Raw genomic sequence first — 21,033 nt, forward strand, 5'->3', positions numbered from 1 at the left:
TATATATATATATTAACCTAGATAACATTTACCCAACATAATATTTAAAATACACATCAGGTGTTGTTATAGCTGCTTTATAGTCAACAAACATTGATTGGTCCCTTTTATATGCTGGACCCTCTTCCAGGCACCAACTGAAGAGCTGCTGGAGGCAATTATGCCATCATCAGGGAATCAAGTACAGCCTTACTACAGGGCTGACAGGTCCTGGTCAATTATTATTTGGAAATATTGAGAGAGTCCCAAAAAGCACATGAAAAGAAACCAACATTTACATGGAACACTATTTCTAAAGACTTGTTTGGTGGAATATTGCAGTTAAAAAAAGAATAAGTTAGAAAATATACTGTAAATATTATTATCAAAAAATTACAATATACCATCTCAGTGGGTATGCAATTGTATCATAATTCCTCTGGACTGGCAAGCAGTACTTTACAACATGTCTACAGATTAACTTTGATTTTGACCAATATGATTGATTGACTAATTGTAAAATAATTCCCAAAACTGCTTTCTTTGTCACTATGAAGAAGGAAATATTCAAGTATATTAATCGCATCCAAATTTATCTGGTTACCTTAGTGGGAGCCTTGATAACTGATACAAGCAGACTCCTGAAAATCCCTAAGATTCCATAGGGAATGATTGTACTCTTTAGAATATTTTTATTGATGATTTTTAAAGCTCTCTTTGAACCTTTTGCTCAAAGGTTTAACTTCTCAAGAAAGGCCTTTCCTGAACGGGGACAACACAACCACCACACTCTCCCATCCTCCAATATGCACCATCTGTTTCCCTGCCTTATTTTCCTTGGCACTCATCACAATCAAGCTTGTTGTATTTTGTGTTTATTTGTTCATTTCCTGCCTTTCTCAAATAAAAGAAAGCTCCACAAAGGCAGGGATTTTTCTGTTTTGTCTATTTTGCTCTTTGCTATATCTCTATTGTTTGTCAAATGTAGTGCTCAGTATTTGTTGAGTTGATTCATTCAGTTACGGTGGTAAGCAAGGGAGATAAGATCTATGTTCTTTTGGAGCTTATGTTTTAACTGTGGGAAGATACATGTTATGGACTGAATGTTTGTGTCCCCCTAAAATTCACGTGTTGAAATCCTAACCTCCAATGTGATGGTACTAGGAGGTAAGACTTTTGGGAGTTGATTTTGTCATGAGGATGGAGCCCTCATAAATGGGATTAGTGCCCTTATAGAAGAGACCCCAGAGAGCTCTCTGACTCCTTCTCCCCTATGAGGACACAGCAAGAAGATGGTCACCTATGAACCGGAAATGTACCCTCACAAGACATCAAATCTGCCAGCACCTTGATCTTGGCCTTCCCACCCTCTAGAGCTATGATGAAAAAAATGTTTATTGTCTAATCCACCCAATCATGGCATTTCTACTATAGCAGTCCAAACGGACTAAGACAATGTATTTAAAAAATATATAGAATTTGGAGTGTTGTGAAAAAAAATGTGGAAAGATGGTAGACAATGACTAGGGTGAGGAGGGCCTAAGTTAAAATTAGATGATCAGCAAGGTCCTACTGAATAAATGAGGAGCTGAAGAACAAAGTGACAAAAAGGAGGGCAACTTGGGGACAGAATCTTACAGGTCAATGAAAGTAGTGCAAAGACCTCTTAAATGCTTGCATTCCTGGAGAGACACAGGGAGGAAATGGGAGAAGGCGGATGGGATAACAGGAGCCAGGTCATGGTGCAATTGGTAAGTCAAGGTAAGGAGTCTGAATTTTACTCTAATTGCCTTAAAGATTTCAAACCGTTAAATGAATTATTTTTAAGAATGCTTTTGGCTACCACATGGAGAATGGATTGAAAGGGGAGAAAGTTAGAGCAAGGAAGCAAGATAGGAAGCCATTGGGTAATCCAGGAAAGAAAAAGACAGTGGCTCAGTGTATGGCAGTGGCAGTAGAAATGGACAGAAGAGGTAAAAGTCGAAATAGCTGAAATTTTCAGGGTGAGGCAGGGGTGTAATTAAGGATGACTCTTAGGTTTCTGGCCAGTAAGAGATAGACGTTTGTTCCATTTACCATGATGAAGAAGACTGGGTTGATAGCAGATTTGGTGCAGTAGAAATCAAGAGTTCTATTTTAGCCATGATTAGATTCATATTTTTGTTAGACGTCCAAATGTGAGTGAAATTAAGCAGTTGGAATTACCAATTTGATGTTTAATAGAGAAGACTGGAAATATAAATTTGAAAACCATCAATATGTAGGTGACATTTAAAGCCTTGGAACTATATGATATTAACCAGAGAGGCAGTATAAACAGGGAAGGATAGAACCCCTGGTGAGGGCAAAGAAATCTCAGACTCTGTATTTCTAAAATTTCCACACGCACCAGTCAATCCTGATATAGCCAAATGGGGAAGCACTGCTAATAATTTCATTTTAAATGGTTCCCATAAGTAAAGGAAGCAAGGGGAAAAAATGGGTAAATAAAAAGGGGACAGAAAAACACATCTGGATTCAGTCAGAGGGGTTCAAAAAGACATTATATTGTACATCTAAGGTGAAGGCATCTGCTTCACAATCTGGGTTTACCCATTCCTGGAAAAACAATGAGAAACTTTTCAAAAAGTTAAAGAATCCAGATGATTTCTCTAACTTCTCCAGAGTAGCAAACCCATGGAATATAATCACAGGATAAGGAGCAAGGGACTAGGAAATCACTGTGCAGGAACTCAATTAAAGTAGATGTATATACATGGCAGCTTATATACATTTCTGCTTCTCAAAAAACCTTGAATATTTTTATTCTTGAACTTAAATTATAAAATTCAATTACAACGTTAAAGAAGTTGTTTTTTAAAAAGAAAAGTAGAGCCGTAGAAAATTTAAATAAAGGGGAAGAGAAGAAAATACATGAGTGAAATTGAGATGTCTAGTAAAAGTGAATATTTTCAAGTATCCATATGTTTAGAATTTTGATAGACAAAAATGTGCCATTGATTGTATGCTTCTTATAGTCACCATTATTAATAATATTTATAAAGAATATATACACAAATATCCATGTACACTAGATATATAATCCTAAAAAAAGTGGTTGAAGGGGGGAAGTATTTACCAGATGTTTTGTGTATTACCAGTATGAGCTCTTACAAAATTGATAAAAATGAATATTTTTATGGCATACAGATCCCCTGAATTGACTGAAATAGTAATAGCTAACACTTATTTGAATCTTTACTATTTGCCAACCGGTATTGTAATATTTTACATACGTTAAATTTATTTAATCCTCATACTAACTCTTTAAATGTATTATTACTATCCCCCTAATATAGATAAGAAATCTGAGGCACCAAAATGTTAAGTAACTTTCCCAAGTTCGCACAGTTGATAAGTGGAACCACCAGGATTTCAGCCCAGAAAGTCTGACTCGGTCTACATCATACTATACTATATCTCAATTGTAGAATACAATGATTACTATCATACAGAAACAGTTAAAATTATTTTATTATTCACAGATGACATCATCAATTTAAACACGTATCATGAGTCAATTTGTGCTATATATTTTATTAAAGTAATAGTTAGTGGTATGTAATTTTAACTCAAGGGAGCTCTTATAACTTTTAATCATTAAACCCACTCATAAAATCTTCAGAAAAAACACTTGTTCCAGGATCTAGTGTTTAAATGGTGACCTCTGAGACATGAACGAACCTGTCATAGACACAAGTATTTGAATTATCTATCATGATCATCAAAACAAAGGAACATTAGAACTGACTGAATAAAAATATAAATTTTATAATCTTCACCTTACTGTTCAGGGCATTGGAGACTGAACATCTTCTCTTTGACAGATAACTGTTTTGACCTTGGACATCAGAAATAACTATTAGAGGTTATTTAAATGACATCTGTTCTGAGAAAATTTATTTCCAAATCAATGTATATACTATTAGTGGCAAGGGTATTTTATTCAGTTAACATACACTATAATTCTATTGTTGGAAAGGCACATTATTTAAAAGAAAATTTTATGTGTAATATGTTCACTAACTACAGAAAAAAAATTCTGAAAATACGTTTTTCTCATTTACTCTAGTGAAATTAATTGGATGCAGTCTCAGTCTAAAAAAATCTCTCTTGATGAACTGGATTTTCAGGTAACATTGGGAAATTTTGTTCAATTCCTATTCTGAATTAATGGTTGCTTTTCATAACGTATTTCTTGGATCAAAGCCTATTTGCAAGCTGATTTAAAGTCAAAACAAGTAGTAAGAATTTGTGACAGCTTTCATCCCCTTATCTGAAGTCACATAGTCAAGAAGGAGGAGTCTTGGAAGAACCGGTATCTAAACACACTTGGGAAAAGCAGAATTCACAGCGGCCCTGCAGGGAAAACAGGAGAGAGCTGCAGCCCTGGAGAGGAAATGCTTAACCAGGATCTATTTTCCACAGTGTCGGCTCCACACTAGTCAAGAAGGAGAACATCAAGGGAACTCTCTGGATCACAGTAATGTTAATCTTTAATATCTCTTGGAAAATAGCATGCCTGGGTTGGTAAAACAACTTATGGGAAGTAAAAAAGAAAAAAGGAACTTTTAGACCTATACGGGTTTCTGGTTTTCTTTCAGAATTCTTAGAATAAATAAATATTGTAAATCCCTGTGAAAAATTCTCCTTTTTATGTCTACTATGAAGGAAACATTAAATTTATTCTCTATTGTAAGAGGTAGACATGAAGCTATGTCTCAATTTGTGATTTCATGAATTTTGATCCAGTAGAAATAAAAGAGGAAGGTATAGATCAAATTGAAAATAATTAAAATATAATATTTTATTCATGAAGACTATGGAGCTAAGATGGACTCAGATATTTTTGATCCATTTCTAAACTTCATAATGTGCATGAAAAATTTCTTGAAGATTTCCTATGTCAGGTTTTTAAAAAGCAGAGAAGAATTTTTTTCCCTTCCTGAATTAATCTTTGGAGACTATAGTGATAAAGGAAATAGTGAAGGAATTAACATCATGGGATTGGCTTTAATTTTTTAAACATTTTCAGTTTTGTTTTCATTTAATTTTAACTGAAGTTCTGTCTTATTTAGAAGTTAGGCACAACTACATATACCACGTTTGTCAAAATAAATAAATATTATTTATTCATCCCCCCGCTCAGATGGTATAGAACTCCAATGAGGTGTGACAGCTTGCAATTCATTTCAAAGTTATTTTTTCTTTCTATCCAACTTAGTCAATGGCAGAACCCAGACTCAAATCATGATTCTTGGGAAGTTAATTCTGAAGAAATCACCAAATGACTCTCTCAAAGCAACTATCTCAACCGGTAGACTCAGTTAACCTTCTAAATGTGACCACTTTTGAATCACAAGCACAGTTTGAATTAATTTCTTCATAATATTCAGGAAACATATTTTAAATAGTATAACAAACAAAAAGCACAACTTTTGTACTAAGTCTACAGAGAGAGAGAAAAAGGCACCAGTTTGATATTTAACTGTTACTTTTCAATCATATATTTTCTCTAAGTTTCGTGTCTTTTTATTTAAGACTTTTTTTTAGAGCAGTTTTAGGTTTACAACAAAATTAAGAGAATGATGCAGATATTTCCCATATACCCCTTCCACATACATGTACAGCATCCCCTGTTATAAATATCACTCAACGGAATGTTCCCTTTTTTTGGATTAGGGTAGTAGTGGAGGAAATTTTTAAAAGTGAGCGCATAGTCAACAAATATTTTTGCACTCAAAGTTACAGTGATAAATTATGTATTAGGGATGGGAAAAACAAAGGTGCCAAAGATAAAAGCCCGATCTACTACATAAGAAACTGGCAAATCAAAGATGCTATTCACTAAGATATGGAAAAAGAGGAACACGCTTTCATTCCAACATTAGCCAAATAATTAGATTTCATAAGTGAATTCACTGACAAAGTAAAAGAATATATTCACTACATCAAGTAACAAGCTTTATAGAGAATATAGAGTAACATCATTTTAAAAACAGATTTAGTCCAAACTGCCAAATTTACATATGAGAGAATTCGGACACTGAGTTTAAGAGTGAACACCTCAAGGTCACCTAGATAAAAATATAACATGAAACTTATGACCATAAAAGAATCTACAATAATATCCGATTACTTGGCTATAATTTTTACTTTTACCATTAATTTTTTTAATTATTAATATAAGTTCTCTCCATTTACTTCTGTATTTCACCTATTTAGATAGTCTATGTTGACAAATTTATTATTGTTATTATTATTATTATTATTATTATTATCATTCTCCTCCTCCTTCCCCTCCTCTTCCTCCTAATCTTATCACTCTAGGATTTGAGCATTGAAGGACTATGGACCAAAGCAATTATACTTCTCTACATGGTTTTATTCTGCTTGGCTTCTCTGACCATCCCAAACTGGAGGTGGTCCTGTCAGGAGTTGTCACCATCTTCTGTCTAATTACATTGGTGGGTAACACAGCCATCATTCTTGCATCTCTCCTGGATTCCCATCTCCACACACCAATGTACTTTTTCCTCAGGAATTTATCTCTCCTGGATCTATGTTTCACAACCAGCATCATCCCTCAGATGATGGTTAACTTGTGGGGACCTGATAAGACCATCAGCTATGTGGGCTGTGTCATTCAACTCTATGTTTATATGTGGTTGGGCTCCATTGAGTGTCTTCTCCTGGCTGTGATGTCCTATGATCGTTTTACAGCTATTTGTAAGCCTTTGCATTATTTGATAATCATGAACCCACATCTGTGTCTCAAGATGATTCTCATGGTCTGGAGTATTAGTTTGGCCAACTCTGTAGCATTATGTACAGTCACCCTGAATCTGCCTAGATGTGGAAACAAACTTCTGGATCACTTCTTGTGTGAGTTGCCAGCTATGGTCAAGATAGCTTGCATAGGGGCTGGCCCCGTGGCCGAGTGGTTAAGTTCGCGCGCTCCGCTGCAGGCGGCCCAGTGTTTCGTCGGTTCGAATCCTGGGCGCGGACATGGCACTGCTCGTCAGACCACGCTGAGGCAGCGTCCCACATGCCACAACTAGAGGAACCCACAACGAAGAATACACAACTATGTACCGGGGGGCTTTGGGGAGAAAAAGGAAAAAATAAAATCTTTAAAAAAAAAAAAAAAAAGATAGCTTGCATAGACACCACAACAGTGGAAATGTCTGTCTTTGCTTTAGGCATTGTCATCGTCCTTACACCCCTCATCCTTATTCTCATATCCTATGGCTACATTGCCAAAGCTCTGCTGAGAATGAAGTCAAAAGCAGGACAACGAAAAGCAATTAATACCTGTGGTTCTCATCTCACTGTGGTGTCCATCTTCTATGGAACTATTATTTACATGTACCTGCAACCAGGTAACAGTGCCTCCAAAGACCAGGGCAAGTTCCTCACCCTCTTTTACACCATCGTCACGCCAAGTCTCAACCCTCTCATTTACACCTTAAGGAATAAGGACATGAAGGATGCACTGAAGAAACTGGTGAGAGTTGAACACAAATCTACAAAGAGGAACTGGAAGTCATAGAAAAATATTAGAGTGGATAAGGCAACGAAATACGTTTTCTAGTTGTCTTTAATTTTCACAGAGGCCAGTAATCCCTAGATCATAGAGACCAATTTATGTAGTAATTCTTGTAAACAAACATTTTGTGGATGCAAACAATATTATAACCATCTGTCATGCGTCTAATCATTGGCACCAATATCAATATCTTGAGTAAAGCGTTTTTGTTATTTAAGTCTATTACTTCTTTATCATGATACAGAGGAATGAGAGGGCACAAATTAAAGGATTTTAAAGGTGACACCACAGTTTTATTCATTAATTATTCATTCATGAAACATTTATTCCATGAATGTCTCAATCTCAATGGAAAGAGATTAGTTAGGCTTTTGACATAGATCTATAGACTTATGTGACATAAATTTTGAAATATTAAGTGTTATTTTTTCTCAAGGTAAATTTGAGATTCAGTTTCCAGTCTTCTGAGTCCTAGCCTAATGTTTGTTTCATACGTTTTTTCTCCTTTAACCTTTATGTTTTTAAGAATATTGACACTGTGCTAGCAGATCACCCACGTTAGACAAACTAGAGCACCTGTGGTAAACTCGCACGAATGTTGGTGTGAGATCTCAGTCAGGAAAGGAACCTCTATTCAAAGAAAAGATTAGCTTTAATTATTATTATTTCTTACTATTATCAATTACCTTTTCAAATCATATATTATTCCACAAGTGTAAGGTCAGACTGACTAGATTACAGAAGTACTCATTAGCTTTTAGAAACTCAATATATTTAAAGGATTGATTGTAATTTAATATAATGGCCAAAGTATATACATTTATTTTGGAGAAATAAAAGGGAGATTAAGTATTTGAAATATTGGTTTACTTTTTTTTTTAAGATTTAATTTTTTTCCTTTTTCTCCCCAAAGCCCCCCGGTACATAATTGTATATTCTTCGTTGTGGGTCCTTCTAGTTGTGGCATGTAGGATGCTGCCTCAGCGTGGTTTGATAAGCAGTGCCATGTCCGCGCCCAGGATTCGAACCAACGAAACTTAACCACTCGGCCACAGGGCCAGCCCCTGAAATATTGGTTTACTTTGCAACTGAAATGCAGAAAATTCCCTATTTTATTGTCACCTCTTTCACTGATTTACTAAATTTGGCTTCACTATCTTGCATGTGGAGGGGGTGATGAGACCAGCCCTGATATCAGTTTCCCCGCATTAAACCCAGCATATATAAGATTAAAACCAAAGCTTACTTACTCCCTGGCTTCCTGGCTCCAGAATCCACTATCTTCCATGGAGACAGACACAGCCAAGGACAAGCACCTGGATTTGCTATTTCCTCCCTGTCAAGGAGATACAGGCTGAGGGGAAAGCTGCTGACCAGCAAGGTCACGGGCTCTCTCCTCTCTGCAAGTAGTCTCAAGGCCAAAGATAGGCTGGTGGGAAAGCTCCCACCAGCAAGGCCATATGTTCCCCCTCCCCTACCTAAAACCCCAAATAAAAACCTTTCCGTTTAGCTTTTAGGGGAGTTTGGGATTTCAGCATTAGCTGCCCTTTCTCTTTGCTCAGCACTGTGCAGTAATAAAATGCTTACTTTCTTCCACCACACCTGGTGTCAAAGATTGGCTTGCTGCACAATGGGTGAGTGAACTCAGTTCAGGTTCCATATCAGTGGGGAAACTTTCCAAAATGCAACAGTGCTGGGTGCCAGGATTTCACTTGAAGCCAGAGGAATTCCTAAGGTTGTCAAATGATGAATCTGACTGACAGAATTAATTTGTCCTTCCTCTCCCTGTATGATAAATAAAAATAGAGGACTATACCTTTAAGCAAAAGTGGCATGATTTTACCTGTTTGAAAAACAATATTGCATAATATAATTAGAGGATATCTACCGCCAAACTACCTTCCCTAAGTGCTAAATTATTTAGCACAAATAATAAGCACAAAAGCTCTCAGAAAAGTAGTGGATAAGTCTGATTAGGAGAAAATGGAAACATGTTTATTAAGTAGATGGCACTTGAGTTGAACTTTAAAGATTCTCTAACCTGAATTTGGCAGAAAACATCCAGGTAAAAATAGAGGGGCAAAGCCAGGGAGGTTAAAAACCAGCTTGCACGGTTTTTAAAACAAAGAATATAAATAAATAACCTCAGAGAATAAGGGTGGGTTGGTAAATGGAGACCAGATTGAAAAATCAATAAGAAAATATGTATGAAATGTTTACTGTGTGGAAGGCACTATGAGAAATCACCTCATGTGTTTAAATCTTATATGGTTAACATTTGGGAACAACTGTTTTGTTTTAGCAATGGAATATCATGAAAGATAAAGAAAATGTGGTGTATATATATATATATATATATAATGAAATATTTAGTCATAAAAAACAAGGATATTTTGCCATGTGCAACAATATGGATAGAGCTTGAGGGCATTATGCTAGGTGAAATAAGTCAGACAGAGAAAGACAAATACTGTATGATCTTGCTTATATATGGAATCTGGAATAAACTGAACACATAGAAACAGAAAACAGATTTGTGATTGCCAGAAGTGGGGGTGAGGTGGCGAAATAGGTAAAGGTGGTCAAAAGGCACACACGTCCAGCTACAAGATACATAGTGTACAGCATATAAGTACATCTGGAGATTTAATGTACAGCATGGTGACTATAGTTAACGGTGAATATAGTTAATAACAAGCTGTATTGTATATTTGAAAGTTGCTAAGACAGTAAATCTTAAAAGTTCTCCTGACAAGAAAAAAAAAATTTGTAACTATGTGTGCTCACGAAATTTTAAACTTATTGTGGTAATCATTTCACCATACACATATATATATATATATATATATATATGTTGTACATCTAAAACTATTACAATGTTATATGTCGATTATATTTCAAGAAAAATAAAAATAAATTTAAAAAAATAAATATCATAAAAATATATATTGCTTAATACTCCTTATACTAGCATCATTTACTAATAGAGTAGCTGTAGTTGAAAATGAATCCAAAAAACAAAACAATTAAATCAATGGCCTTTTAATATCACTGAATCCAAACACCCATGTGAAACATTTTATGTAATTTGATGATTTATAAATAAACCAGTGGACTGACATAAATTTTCAAGGGTATCTACTGTTTTGATTTTTCAAAGAAAGCCAAATATGTCTGGCCAGTAGATATATTTCATAGAAACCACATATCACAATGATCAATCAAGCATCAGAATTCTTGGACATATTAAATTACTTTATGTACCAAACATTGTACATGTCAGACATTATGACAATTGGAAATATAAAGATAAATTTTAAGAAAAATTCCTTCTACACTGTTCATAATTAATGCAAGACTTCTATGAAAAAACTCTGCACAATTATTTGTTCAGTTTTATCTCAGATATATGTTATAGGTTAGATGGAGCTTAAGTCTTCTTAATGAATGATGATGATAAAAAATCTAAAAATTTTGAAATGGCAATAATACAATTGGTGTTCCTGGGGCCGGCCCAGTGGTGCAGCAGTTAAGTGCGCACGTTCCGCTTTGGCGGCATGGGGTTTGCCAGTTCGGATCCTGGGTGTGGAGATGGCACCGCTTGACAAGCCATGCTGTGGCAGGCGTCCCATGTATAAAGTAGAGGAAGATTGACACGGATGTTAGCTCAGGGCCAGTCTTCCTCAGCAAAAAGAGGAGGATTGGCGGCAGATGTTAGCTCAGGGCTAATCTTCCTCAAAAAAAAAAAGAACATTCTTAGAATTAACAATATTTAAATACTGATGCAAAGTCAATACATCTTATGTTATATGATAAGGGAATAAAGGAGGAAAGTAAACACTGATATTTACTTATGTGTGTATATATATATATACACAAACATATTCATAAAAAAATAAAAATACTCATGACAATTACAGTCCTTGTTTCTGTAACTGGTCAAGTGGTCACAGCTGGTATTTATAACTACCTTCTTCTACTACCCATTCTGTATTCCTTTTGCCCTCAACAAGCACCCCAGCTGGTTGTGGTTCTTTACCTGATGATTGTTGTTCTTTATTCCTGAAGGGTCTGAGCCATTAGTAGTCCTGTCTGGACTGGGTTGTTGCCGTAGTTTTCCATTGACCTTAGTCACAGGGGTGGGAAATATTAAGAGATGACCTAAGGGATCTCCTATATTCCAGACATACTCTTCCTTACTTCCACTGTGTAGTAACAGTCCAATTTCCCCTTGATAGGATCAATCACGCCAGCCAACACCATAACTGCCTTCATTGCCTGTTGATTCAGAGGCATGAGGAACCTAAAGTGGATTGGTGGCAGTCTCAACTTCTGCTTCAATGGAATCATTGTGCCTCATTGTAGGAGCAGTCTTCCATCTGAAACTAAGGCCCCTAAGCCAGCAGAGCATAAAGTTGTGGGAACAGGAAGCAAAAATTTTGATAGTGGGTCACTAAGGGTAATGAGTGGTGCCAGTCCCATTTCCACCCCTTGGATATTGGACCCATGAGTCCTTGTTGTCAATAAACAGCACCATATACTAGACACTGATTCAGAGCATATACAGACTTCAGGAGAACCTTGCCCTAGCCCTATAAATTATGGCCACCTAGGTGGTGCTGTACCTGAGTTTTCAAAAGGTTATTTCACTATTATACCAATCCAGCTGCTTCAGGATGATGGGAAATATGGTAAGACCAGAGAATTCCATGAGCATGGGGCCCATTGTCAAAATTCTTTGCTGTGAAATGAGTTGTTGATCAGAAGTAATGTAGAATACCATGATGATGGATATAGCATTCTTTAAGTCCTCAGATGGTAGTTTTGGCAGAAGCATTGAATGCAGGGAAGGCAAATCTGTATCTAAGTATCTATTCCAGTAAGGATAAAAAGCTGCCCCCTCCAAGGTCCAATGTAATCAACCTGCCACCAGATACCTAGCTGATCACCCCAGTGAATGGCGCCATTTCAGGGACTCAATGTTGATTGCTGCTGCTGGCAGGTGGTGCACTCAATAGTGGCTGTACCCTGGTCAGCCTTGGTCAGTGGAAGTACAACTTGCTGAGCCCATGCATACCCTCCATCCCTTCCACCATGGCCTCTTTGTTCATGAGCCCACTGGGCAATTTCAGGGGTGGCTGAGGAAAGAGGCAAGCTGGTACCCACAAAATGGGTCATCCTATCCACTTGATTATTTTTAAAAAGACTCCTCTGCTGAACTCAGTCTTTGGTGAGCATTCACATGAGAAAAAAATATCTTCACGTTTTTAGACATTCAGAGATGTCTATCTATATATCTCTCCCCCAAATTTGTCACCAATTTTCCAATCATATTCCTTCCTAGTACCAGACCATCAAACGAAACCATTGGCTAAAACCCAGAAATCTGTATATAGGTGCACATCTGGTAATTTCTCTTTCCAAGCAAAGTGAACAACCAGGTGCATTGCCCATAGTTCTGCACCATGGGAGGATTTTCCTTAACCACTGTCTTTCAGGGATGTCCCAGAAAGGGGCTGTAGTGGTGCAGCTGTCTACTCTCAGGTGGTGTCTGAATATTGTGCAGAACAATTTGTTAGCCAGGCCTAAGTTTTCCGTTTCTCTGTCAACCAGTAAAAGGGAACTCCCCATGAGGCCATAGGTACAGGCTTGGAGAGAGAAGGCAGTGTGGCAGGAATGGGGATCGTGAGCAATTGAGATACCTCCTCATGTAACTCACTTGTGTCTTCAGGACCAGCTCGAGCCTGATCACATATACACACTTTCGTTTGATGATGGAGTGCTACTGAGCATGTGCAACTTCATAGCTTGGTGAGTCATAATATACAGCTCACATTTTTCTTTGTGAATTTTCTTTTAATAATGTAATAAAACATTTAATGTAATAAAAAACAAATAAATGTTTTCCCCATATTTATTGCTATATAATTGACGTATAACATTGTGTAAGTTTAAGATGTAGAAATGTAATGATTTGATATGTATATATATATTGCAAAATTATTACCACAGTAAGGTTAGTTAATACATCTATCAACTAATTTAGTCACAATTTTTTTTTGTGGTGAAAACTTTTAAGATCTACTGTCTTAGCAACTTTCAAAATGCATTATATTGTTGGTAACTATATTTACCATGCTATACAGTACACCACCAGAACTTATTCATCTGATAAGTGGAAGTTTGTACCCTTTGACCACCTTAACCCATCCAAGTTCCCATCCCCACCCTGTCCCTGGCTACCAATGATCTGATCTCTGTTTTTGTGAGTTCTGTTTTTTTTAGATTCCACATATAAACGAGATCATACAGTATTTGTCTTTCTCTGTCTGACTTATTTCAGTTACCATAACGCCTTCAACATTCATCTATGTTGTCACAGATGGCAAAACTTACTTCTTTTTTATGGCTGAATAATATTCCATTGCATATATACATACCACATTTTCTTTATCCATACATCCATTGATGGACACGTAGGTTTTTTCCATCTCTTGGTTATTGTAAATAATGTTGCAATGAACATGGAGGTGCAGATAACTCTTTGGGATAGCGACTTGCTGGAATTGCTGGATCACATGGTAGGTCTATTTTAAGTTTTTTCAGGAAACCTCCATACTGTTTTTCTATAGTGCCTGTATCAGATTACATTCCCGCCAAGAGTGTACAAGTTGTCCTCTTTTCTCCACATCCTCACTAGAATTTTTTATCTCTTGTCTTTTTGATGATGTCCATTCTTTTTTTTATAACTAACAATTTGTTTAATTTAATTTTTCCTCACCAGTTTTAATCACATTTGTAAATAAATGTTTAGGGTAGAGAATAAAATATTAGGGGAACATGTATAAGATTACTGCCCAGGAAAAAATTTTATTACTTCCTATTCTCTTCCTTCAACAAATTTTCTGTCTTTGATCTCTATTGTTCTCTGGTCAAAAGGCAGCTGTCCATGATATTCTCTATTCCTACCTTTGATTTCTTTTGAAGTACAAACTTTCTATTAGTACCAAGAAGAAGATTCAGTTGAGTGCCCTCATTGTCACTTTTCATGTCACCAGAAACCTGATTGTCACAGACGCCTAAATGCCAAGGGCCACTTGCTGCAGTTGCCACTACCAGCAGAGACTGGAGAACAGGGGACTTGGTTATGGTATGTCCTGCTGCCCACGTCAAGTGATGAAGCCACAATCACCCCAAGTCTAGGAAAACTGTTCTAGGCATGGTAAGCAGACATTCAAACAGTACTGTGCTTGTGGCTGTTTGGAGCAGAGACGTACAAAACAATTTTACTGTACAACTATCTTATTACACTGCCCATTTGTCTTCTATAGAAAAAAAAAAGCAAACACATTTTTTTCAGCCTTAAGGCTTTACCCTTCCTTTGCAGGAAATCGGCCTACCCCATTTTGACCTAGAACATAAGACTCAAATCTAATACAGTCCAAGTGTCTTCCAGCTCAAAGTAAACAGAGCATTTCCAGAATTAAGTTTATAAATCTAACCTGTTGCACCGTTTCTGTATCTACTTTAAGCAGGCATGAAAGGATTCCTGGCCAAAACTATTACACTCATAAAACAGACTCAATTCTCTTACTTTAAAACTGGTCTTTTTATTTCTCCTCTTGAAGTAGAAGAGGTACCAGCAGGTTCCTAATTGTTGTGTGGATAGCAGAGAAATTTTCACTTTAAATTATGCCTTTAGGAGCCAGAGGTTGTACGAAACTCACTTTTAACACAGGGAAGGCACATAAGACTAGGTCTGACTCTAAACTGACAACTGCTGAAAGGATTAGGCCTTGGGTACAAATGCAGCCATTATTTTGCAGTAATTATGCTGCATTTATGATATCATTCTTCACAACAAAAATAAAGCAGCTTGCTCGTTAGCTGTGTTACAAGTCGTTCTTTCCTTAGCCAGTTATAAAGACACTGACTTATTCAACTTACATTCATATGAAAGCCTTCTCTGTCTCTGATATCACAGAATAAGCTTTCTTTGGAGGCGATTCTTTATAAAAGTGTCAAATTCGTGTACTATCAAAAGCGATAAGTCAGTAATTTCTATCATTCACATAGGACTCGCTCCCCAAGGACACCAGCGAAGTCTGAAGCTAATGCACAAGTGGGGCCTCAAGGAAGCCATCCAGAGCCTCTCCGCCTATGCTGTATGTGATGTTTCAAGATAACCACAAAGTTAAAAAAAAAAAAAAAATCCCTTCCCAGTTATCCTATTGTACTACATGTTTTAAAAGGTGGTTTCCTTAATGGAAAAAATGAAATGGATAGCCAAAAGCTATTAACTTTTTTCCTCCAATGAAAGCCTCTCACCTTGAAAAAAATGTTTTTCTTCAGCAACAGACTTGATAGAGGAAAGATTCCTCTACTTTCTCCACACATTTCATAACATTACACTGGCCTCCATAAACACCTATTGAGAAAGCCAGAGGGTAAGATGTTGCATTTCTTTTAAAATAATTTAAAATATATTAAATTTTCCAAATGCAGATTTTGTTTGAATGAGGTGTCTGTATCAGACAACTATATGCCACTGAAGGAGAACAGTACCTTTTGTGTGTGTGAGGGAGATTGGCCCTGAGCTAACATCTGTTGCCAATCTTCCTCCTTTTGCTTGAGGAAGATAGTTGCTGAGCTAACATCTGTGCCCATCTTCCTCTACTTTATGTGGGATGCCACACAATGTGTCTTGGTGATCAGCGCTAGGTCTGTGCCAGGATTCAAACCTGCAAACTCTGGGGGCCGGCCCGGTGGTGCAGCGGTTAAGTTCGCACGTTCCGCTTCTCGGCGGCCCGGGGTTCGCTGGTTTGGATCCCGGGTGCGGACATGGCACTGCTTGGCAGCCATGCTGTGGTAGGCGTCCCACGTATAAACTAGAGGAAGATGGGCACGGATGTTAGCTCAGAGCCAGGCTTCCTCAGCAAAAAGATGAGGACTAGCAGTAGTTAGCTGAGGGCTAATCTTCCTCAAAAAAAAAAAAAAAAACCTGCAAACTCAAGCCACCAAGTGCAGCATGCTAACTTAACCACTGTGCCACCTGACTGGCCCCAGGAGAATAGTACTTTAAGTTTAGTTTAAATTTTTGTTGAGGAGTAGAGTTGAAACTGGCTGATTGGTCCAATATGGTTAAGCAGCAAAGACAGATCTCATACATAAGATTATCCGCTGAAGTGATGACAACAACCAATTCTTTACACAATTAAGAAGAGACATCTTGGGGCTGGCCCAGTGGCATAGCAGTTACGTTTGCACACTCCTCTTTGGTGGCCTGGGCTTCGCTGGTTCGGATCCCAGGTGTGGACCTATGTATCGCTTATCAAGCCACGCTGTGGCAGGTGTCCCACATATAAAATAGAGGAAGATGGGCACAGATGTTAGCTCAGAGTCAATCTCCCTCAGCAAAAAGAGCATACTTGTCCCTGTGGCAATAACTCCACTATGTGGAAAAAAATGTGTAGCAAAGACTATTGGTCACAGGAGCTAATGCAATTGGAGTTTTTTAAAGATTGGTACCTGAGCAACAACTGTTGCCAATCGTCCTTTTTCTTCTTCTTCTCCCTAAAGCCGCACCAGTACACAGTTGTATATTGTAGTTGTGAGTGCCTCTTGTTGTGCTATGCGTGACGGCGCATCAGCATGACCTAATGAGCAGTGCGCTGTTGGCACCCAGGATCCAAACAGGCGAAACCCTGGGCCCCCCATAGCGGAGCCCGCGAACTTAACCACTCAGCCACAGGGCTGGCCCCGCAGTTGGAGTTTTCAGTTCCAAGGCCCAGATCCCGAGAAGTCAGTCATCTGCCACTGTGATGAGGTACAAACTTTTGGAACAGAAGCACACCAATCTCAGGGGGCTAATGTGGACATCACTGTCATCTGTGGGGGGTCGAGCTGAGTGTGGTAGAGTGACCTCAGCCTCTCCCTACACAGCCCCACCAGTGTAGGGGTCCTACATGATCACATTGATATTATAAGAAGCTGTGACAAGCAAGGCAGAGTGAGGGGAGTAGTCCCAAGAGGCAACATTGCTTTGGTGGCCCTCTAGCTTCCAGATTAATGTGTAGGACAGCATGCTCCATAGAAAGACCAACTCCCTTCCAGCTGCAGAGCACAGCATGCTGCAGTCCTGGGAAATGCAACAATAAATCCACTGCAGGTAGCCCAATAACACCTGAAACTGTTTGTCATGTTCAGTCAGGTCCCAGATAGGAAGAGTATGATCCCAAGATAGAGACCAAAATCAAACTGCCACTAGGAATGAAGTTCAGATCTCTCACGACATCTTTGTGGCTGGAAAGATTGAAAACAAAAGCCGTATCTGCATCTCCCAAATCTTGATCTGTCCCCCACTGAATTTGTAGCGAGGATCAAGCAAGAAACTTCTGGCACTTGGGAATGGTGACATACCTAGAGCGGAAAGTTGGGTGGAGAAGGCCGTGGGTTGAAGGCCAAATCTCAGACAATCTGACCACCATCCAGGGTCTTCTATTTTGGGCTGCCTCACCCTTTTGCATCATTTTTGCTGCTTAGGCTTTTGGCTGCAAACCCTTTAGGGATGGCTTCAAACCCTTTAGGGCTCCTCTAGTAGCCAAGAGATCAGCTTGACCATTCAGTGTCCTTGAGACCAAGCAAACCAGGAGCCATCTGGGGAGAAGGTGACACTCCCAGTTTCACAGTAGACTCCCAATCAAACTGGTGGAGGACCTGGGCTTGAGTTCAGCCAGCAGCAATGGTTTCTCTCTAGCCTTCGTGGAGGACGTGCATGGCTCCACAGCAGGCTGCCAGTGCCTAGATCCCTGGGCCGGGGTGGAGGGTGTGTGGCAGCAGAATGAGGCTGTCCACTTCTAATGTTCTGCATCAGATTTTAAGAAAAATTTCAGTGTAAAACAAACAATAAAAAGCCCTCATGCCACTGCTGTGTCCCCATCCTGCCCCCACCCTACTCCAGAGAGGACATCAGCTGCTTCCTATCACATGGCAGCTAATGGTCATTCTAGCAGGTGTGAGGTGATATTTCATTGTGGGTTTTTTTTTTTTTTTTTGAGGAAGACTAGCCCTGAGCTAACATCTGCTGCCAATCCTCCACTTTTTGCCAAGGAAAACTGACCTTGAGCTAACATCTGTGCCCATCCTCCTCTACTTTATATGTGGGACGCCTACCACAGCATGGCTTGCCACACAGTGCCATGTCTGCACCCAGGATCTGAACCGGCGAACCCCATGCCACCGAAGCAGAATTTGTGCACTTAACTGCTGCGCCACTGGGTCGGCCCCTCTCATTGTGGTTTTAACTCGCATTTCTCTGATAATTAGCAATGTTGAGCACCTTTTCATGTACCTGCTGCCCATTTGTATGTATTCTTTGGGAAAATGTCTATTCAGATCATTTGCCCATTTTTAAGTTGGATTATTTGTTTTTCTGCTATTGAGTTGTATGAGTTCCTTGAGTATTTTGGATTTTAACCTCTCCTCAGATAAGTGATTTGAAACATCTTCTCCCATTCCATAGATTGCCTTTTCATTTGTTCGTGGGCTTAGCTTGCTGTTCTGTTTTTCTAGTTGCCTGAGGTATAAAGAGAAGTTGTTTATTTGAGCTGTTTATTTTTTCTTAATGTAGGTGTTTATCGCTATGAACTTCCCTCTTAGAACTGATTTGGCTGCGTCCCGTAAATTTTGGTATGTTTTATTTCTATTTTCATTTGTCTCACAATATTTTTTTATTTCTCTTTTGATTTCTTCTCTGGCTCATTGGTTGTTCAGGAGCATGTTGTTTAATCTCTACATATTTGTAAATTTTCCAGTTTTCTTCTTGTGATTGATTTCTAGTTTCATACCATTGTGCTTGGAAAAGATACTTGATCTGATTTCAGTCTTCTTAAATTTATTAAGACTTGTTTTGTGGCCTAAGGTATGATCTTTCCTGGAGAATATTTCATGTGTGCCTGAGAAGAATATGTATTCTGCTGCTATTGGTTGGAATGTTCTGTAAATTTCCATTAAGTCCATTTGGTCTAACATGTAGTTTAATTCCAATAGTTCCTTATCGATTTTCTGTCTGGATGAGCTATCCGTTGATGAAAGTGAGTTATTGAAGTCCCTTACTATTATTGTTTTGCTGTTTATTTCTCCCTTCAGATCTATTAGTATTTGCTTAATATACTTAGGTGCTCCTTTCTTGGGTGCAAAAATGTTTACTAATGTTATGTCCTCTTGATGAATTGACTCCTTTATCATTATAGGGTGACCTTATTTTTCTTATTTAACTTTGGCTTAATGTCTGTTTTGTCTAGCATAAGTATGGCTATCTCTGTTTTCTTTCGGTTTCCGTTTGCACAGAATATCTTTGTCCATTCCTGCATGTTCAGTCTATTTATGTCTCTAAAGCTGAAGTGAGTCTCTTGTAGGCAGCATATACTTGGGTCTTGCTTTATTTTCTATTCAGCCACACTCTGTGTCTTTTGATTGGAGAATTTAGTCCATATACATTTAAAGTAATTATTGATAGGAATGGACTTACTATTGCCATTTTGTTTACTGGTTTCTGGTTGTTTTGTAATTCATTTGTTCCTCTCTTCCTTTGTGATTTGATGATTTTCTGGAGTGATATGCTTTGATTCCTTTTTCTTTATATTTTGTATATCTACTATAGGTTTTTACTTTGGCTCCCATGAGGTTTACATAGAACATGTTACATTTATAACATTCTACTTTAGGCTGATAACAATTTCAACCACATACAAAAGCTCTATATTTTTACACTCTCCCCTCAAATTTTATGTTTTTGATAGTACAATTTATATCTTTTTACATTGTGTATAATTTAATGAGTTGTAGTAATATTTATTTTTAATAGTTTTATCTTTTCATCTTTATACTAGAGGTGAGACTTACTCACCACCATTGCATTATAGTACCCTGAATTTATCAGTCACTTTTATACTTTCACATGTTTTCCTGTTACTAACTAGCATCCCTTCATTTCAACTTGAAGAATGCCCTTTAAGATTTCTTAGTAAGTTCTCATAAGGCCTTTAACATTTCTTAATCATTTCCTGTAAGGCTGATCTAATGGTGGTGAACTCCTTCAGCTTTTGTTTACCTGGAAAACTCTTTTAATCTCCCCTTCAATGCTGAAGCACAAGTTGACTGTGTAGAGTTTTCTTTGCTGGCAGATTTTAAACTTTCAGTACTTTGCATATATCATCCTGTTCCCTTATGGCCTGCAAAGTGTCTTCTGAAAAACCTGCTGATAGTCATGTGGAGGCTAACTTATAGATGATAAGTTGTCTTTCTCTTGCTGCTTTTAAGCTTCTCTCCTTATCATTAACTTCTGACAGTTTAATTGTAATGTGTCTCAGTACGAGTCTGTTTGAATTCACTTTATTTGGAACTTTCTGGGCTTCCTGGATCTGAATGTCTGTTTCCTTCCTCAGGTTAGGGAATTTTTCACCCAT

General features: G+C 37.9%; 1 protein-coding gene and 1 pseudogene across 1 annotated transcript; one reads left to right on the forward strand and one right to left on the reverse strand.

The window, feature by feature from the left end:
• Positions 1 to 6,368: 6,368 nt before the first annotated feature.
• Positions 6,369 to 7,570, forward strand: LOC106843522 (olfactory receptor 2W1-like). Its single transcript, XM_014860552.2, has 2 exons — positions 6,369 to 6,929; positions 7,172 to 7,570. Exons 1-2 carry the CDS (start codon positions 6,369 to 6,371, stop codon positions 7,568 to 7,570), a joined length of 960 nt encoding a protein of 319 aa, XP_014716038.2.
• Positions 7,571 to 12,535: 4,965 nt separating this feature from the next.
• LOC106843488 (WD repeat and SOCS box-containing protein 2-like) lies at positions 12,536 to 21,033 on the reverse strand (annotated as a pseudogene).

Source organism: Equus asinus, chromosome 8 (assembly GCF_041296235.1).
Source record: "Equus asinus isolate D_3611 breed Donkey chromosome 8, EquAss-T2T_v2, whole genome shotgun sequence".
NCBI classification, from domain to species: domain Eukaryota; kingdom Metazoa; phylum Chordata; class Mammalia; order Perissodactyla; family Equidae; genus Equus; species Equus asinus.

Coding starts and splice junctions, on each gene's coding strand:
- LOC106843522 (XM_014860552.2), top strand. CDS start 6,369: ATGGACCAAAGCAATTATACTTCTCTACATGGTTTTATTCTGCTTGGC. Junction 6,930..7,171: donor TGCCAGCTATGGTCAAGATA/GCTTGCATAGGG, acceptor AAAAAAAAAAAG/ATAGCTTGCATAGACACCAC.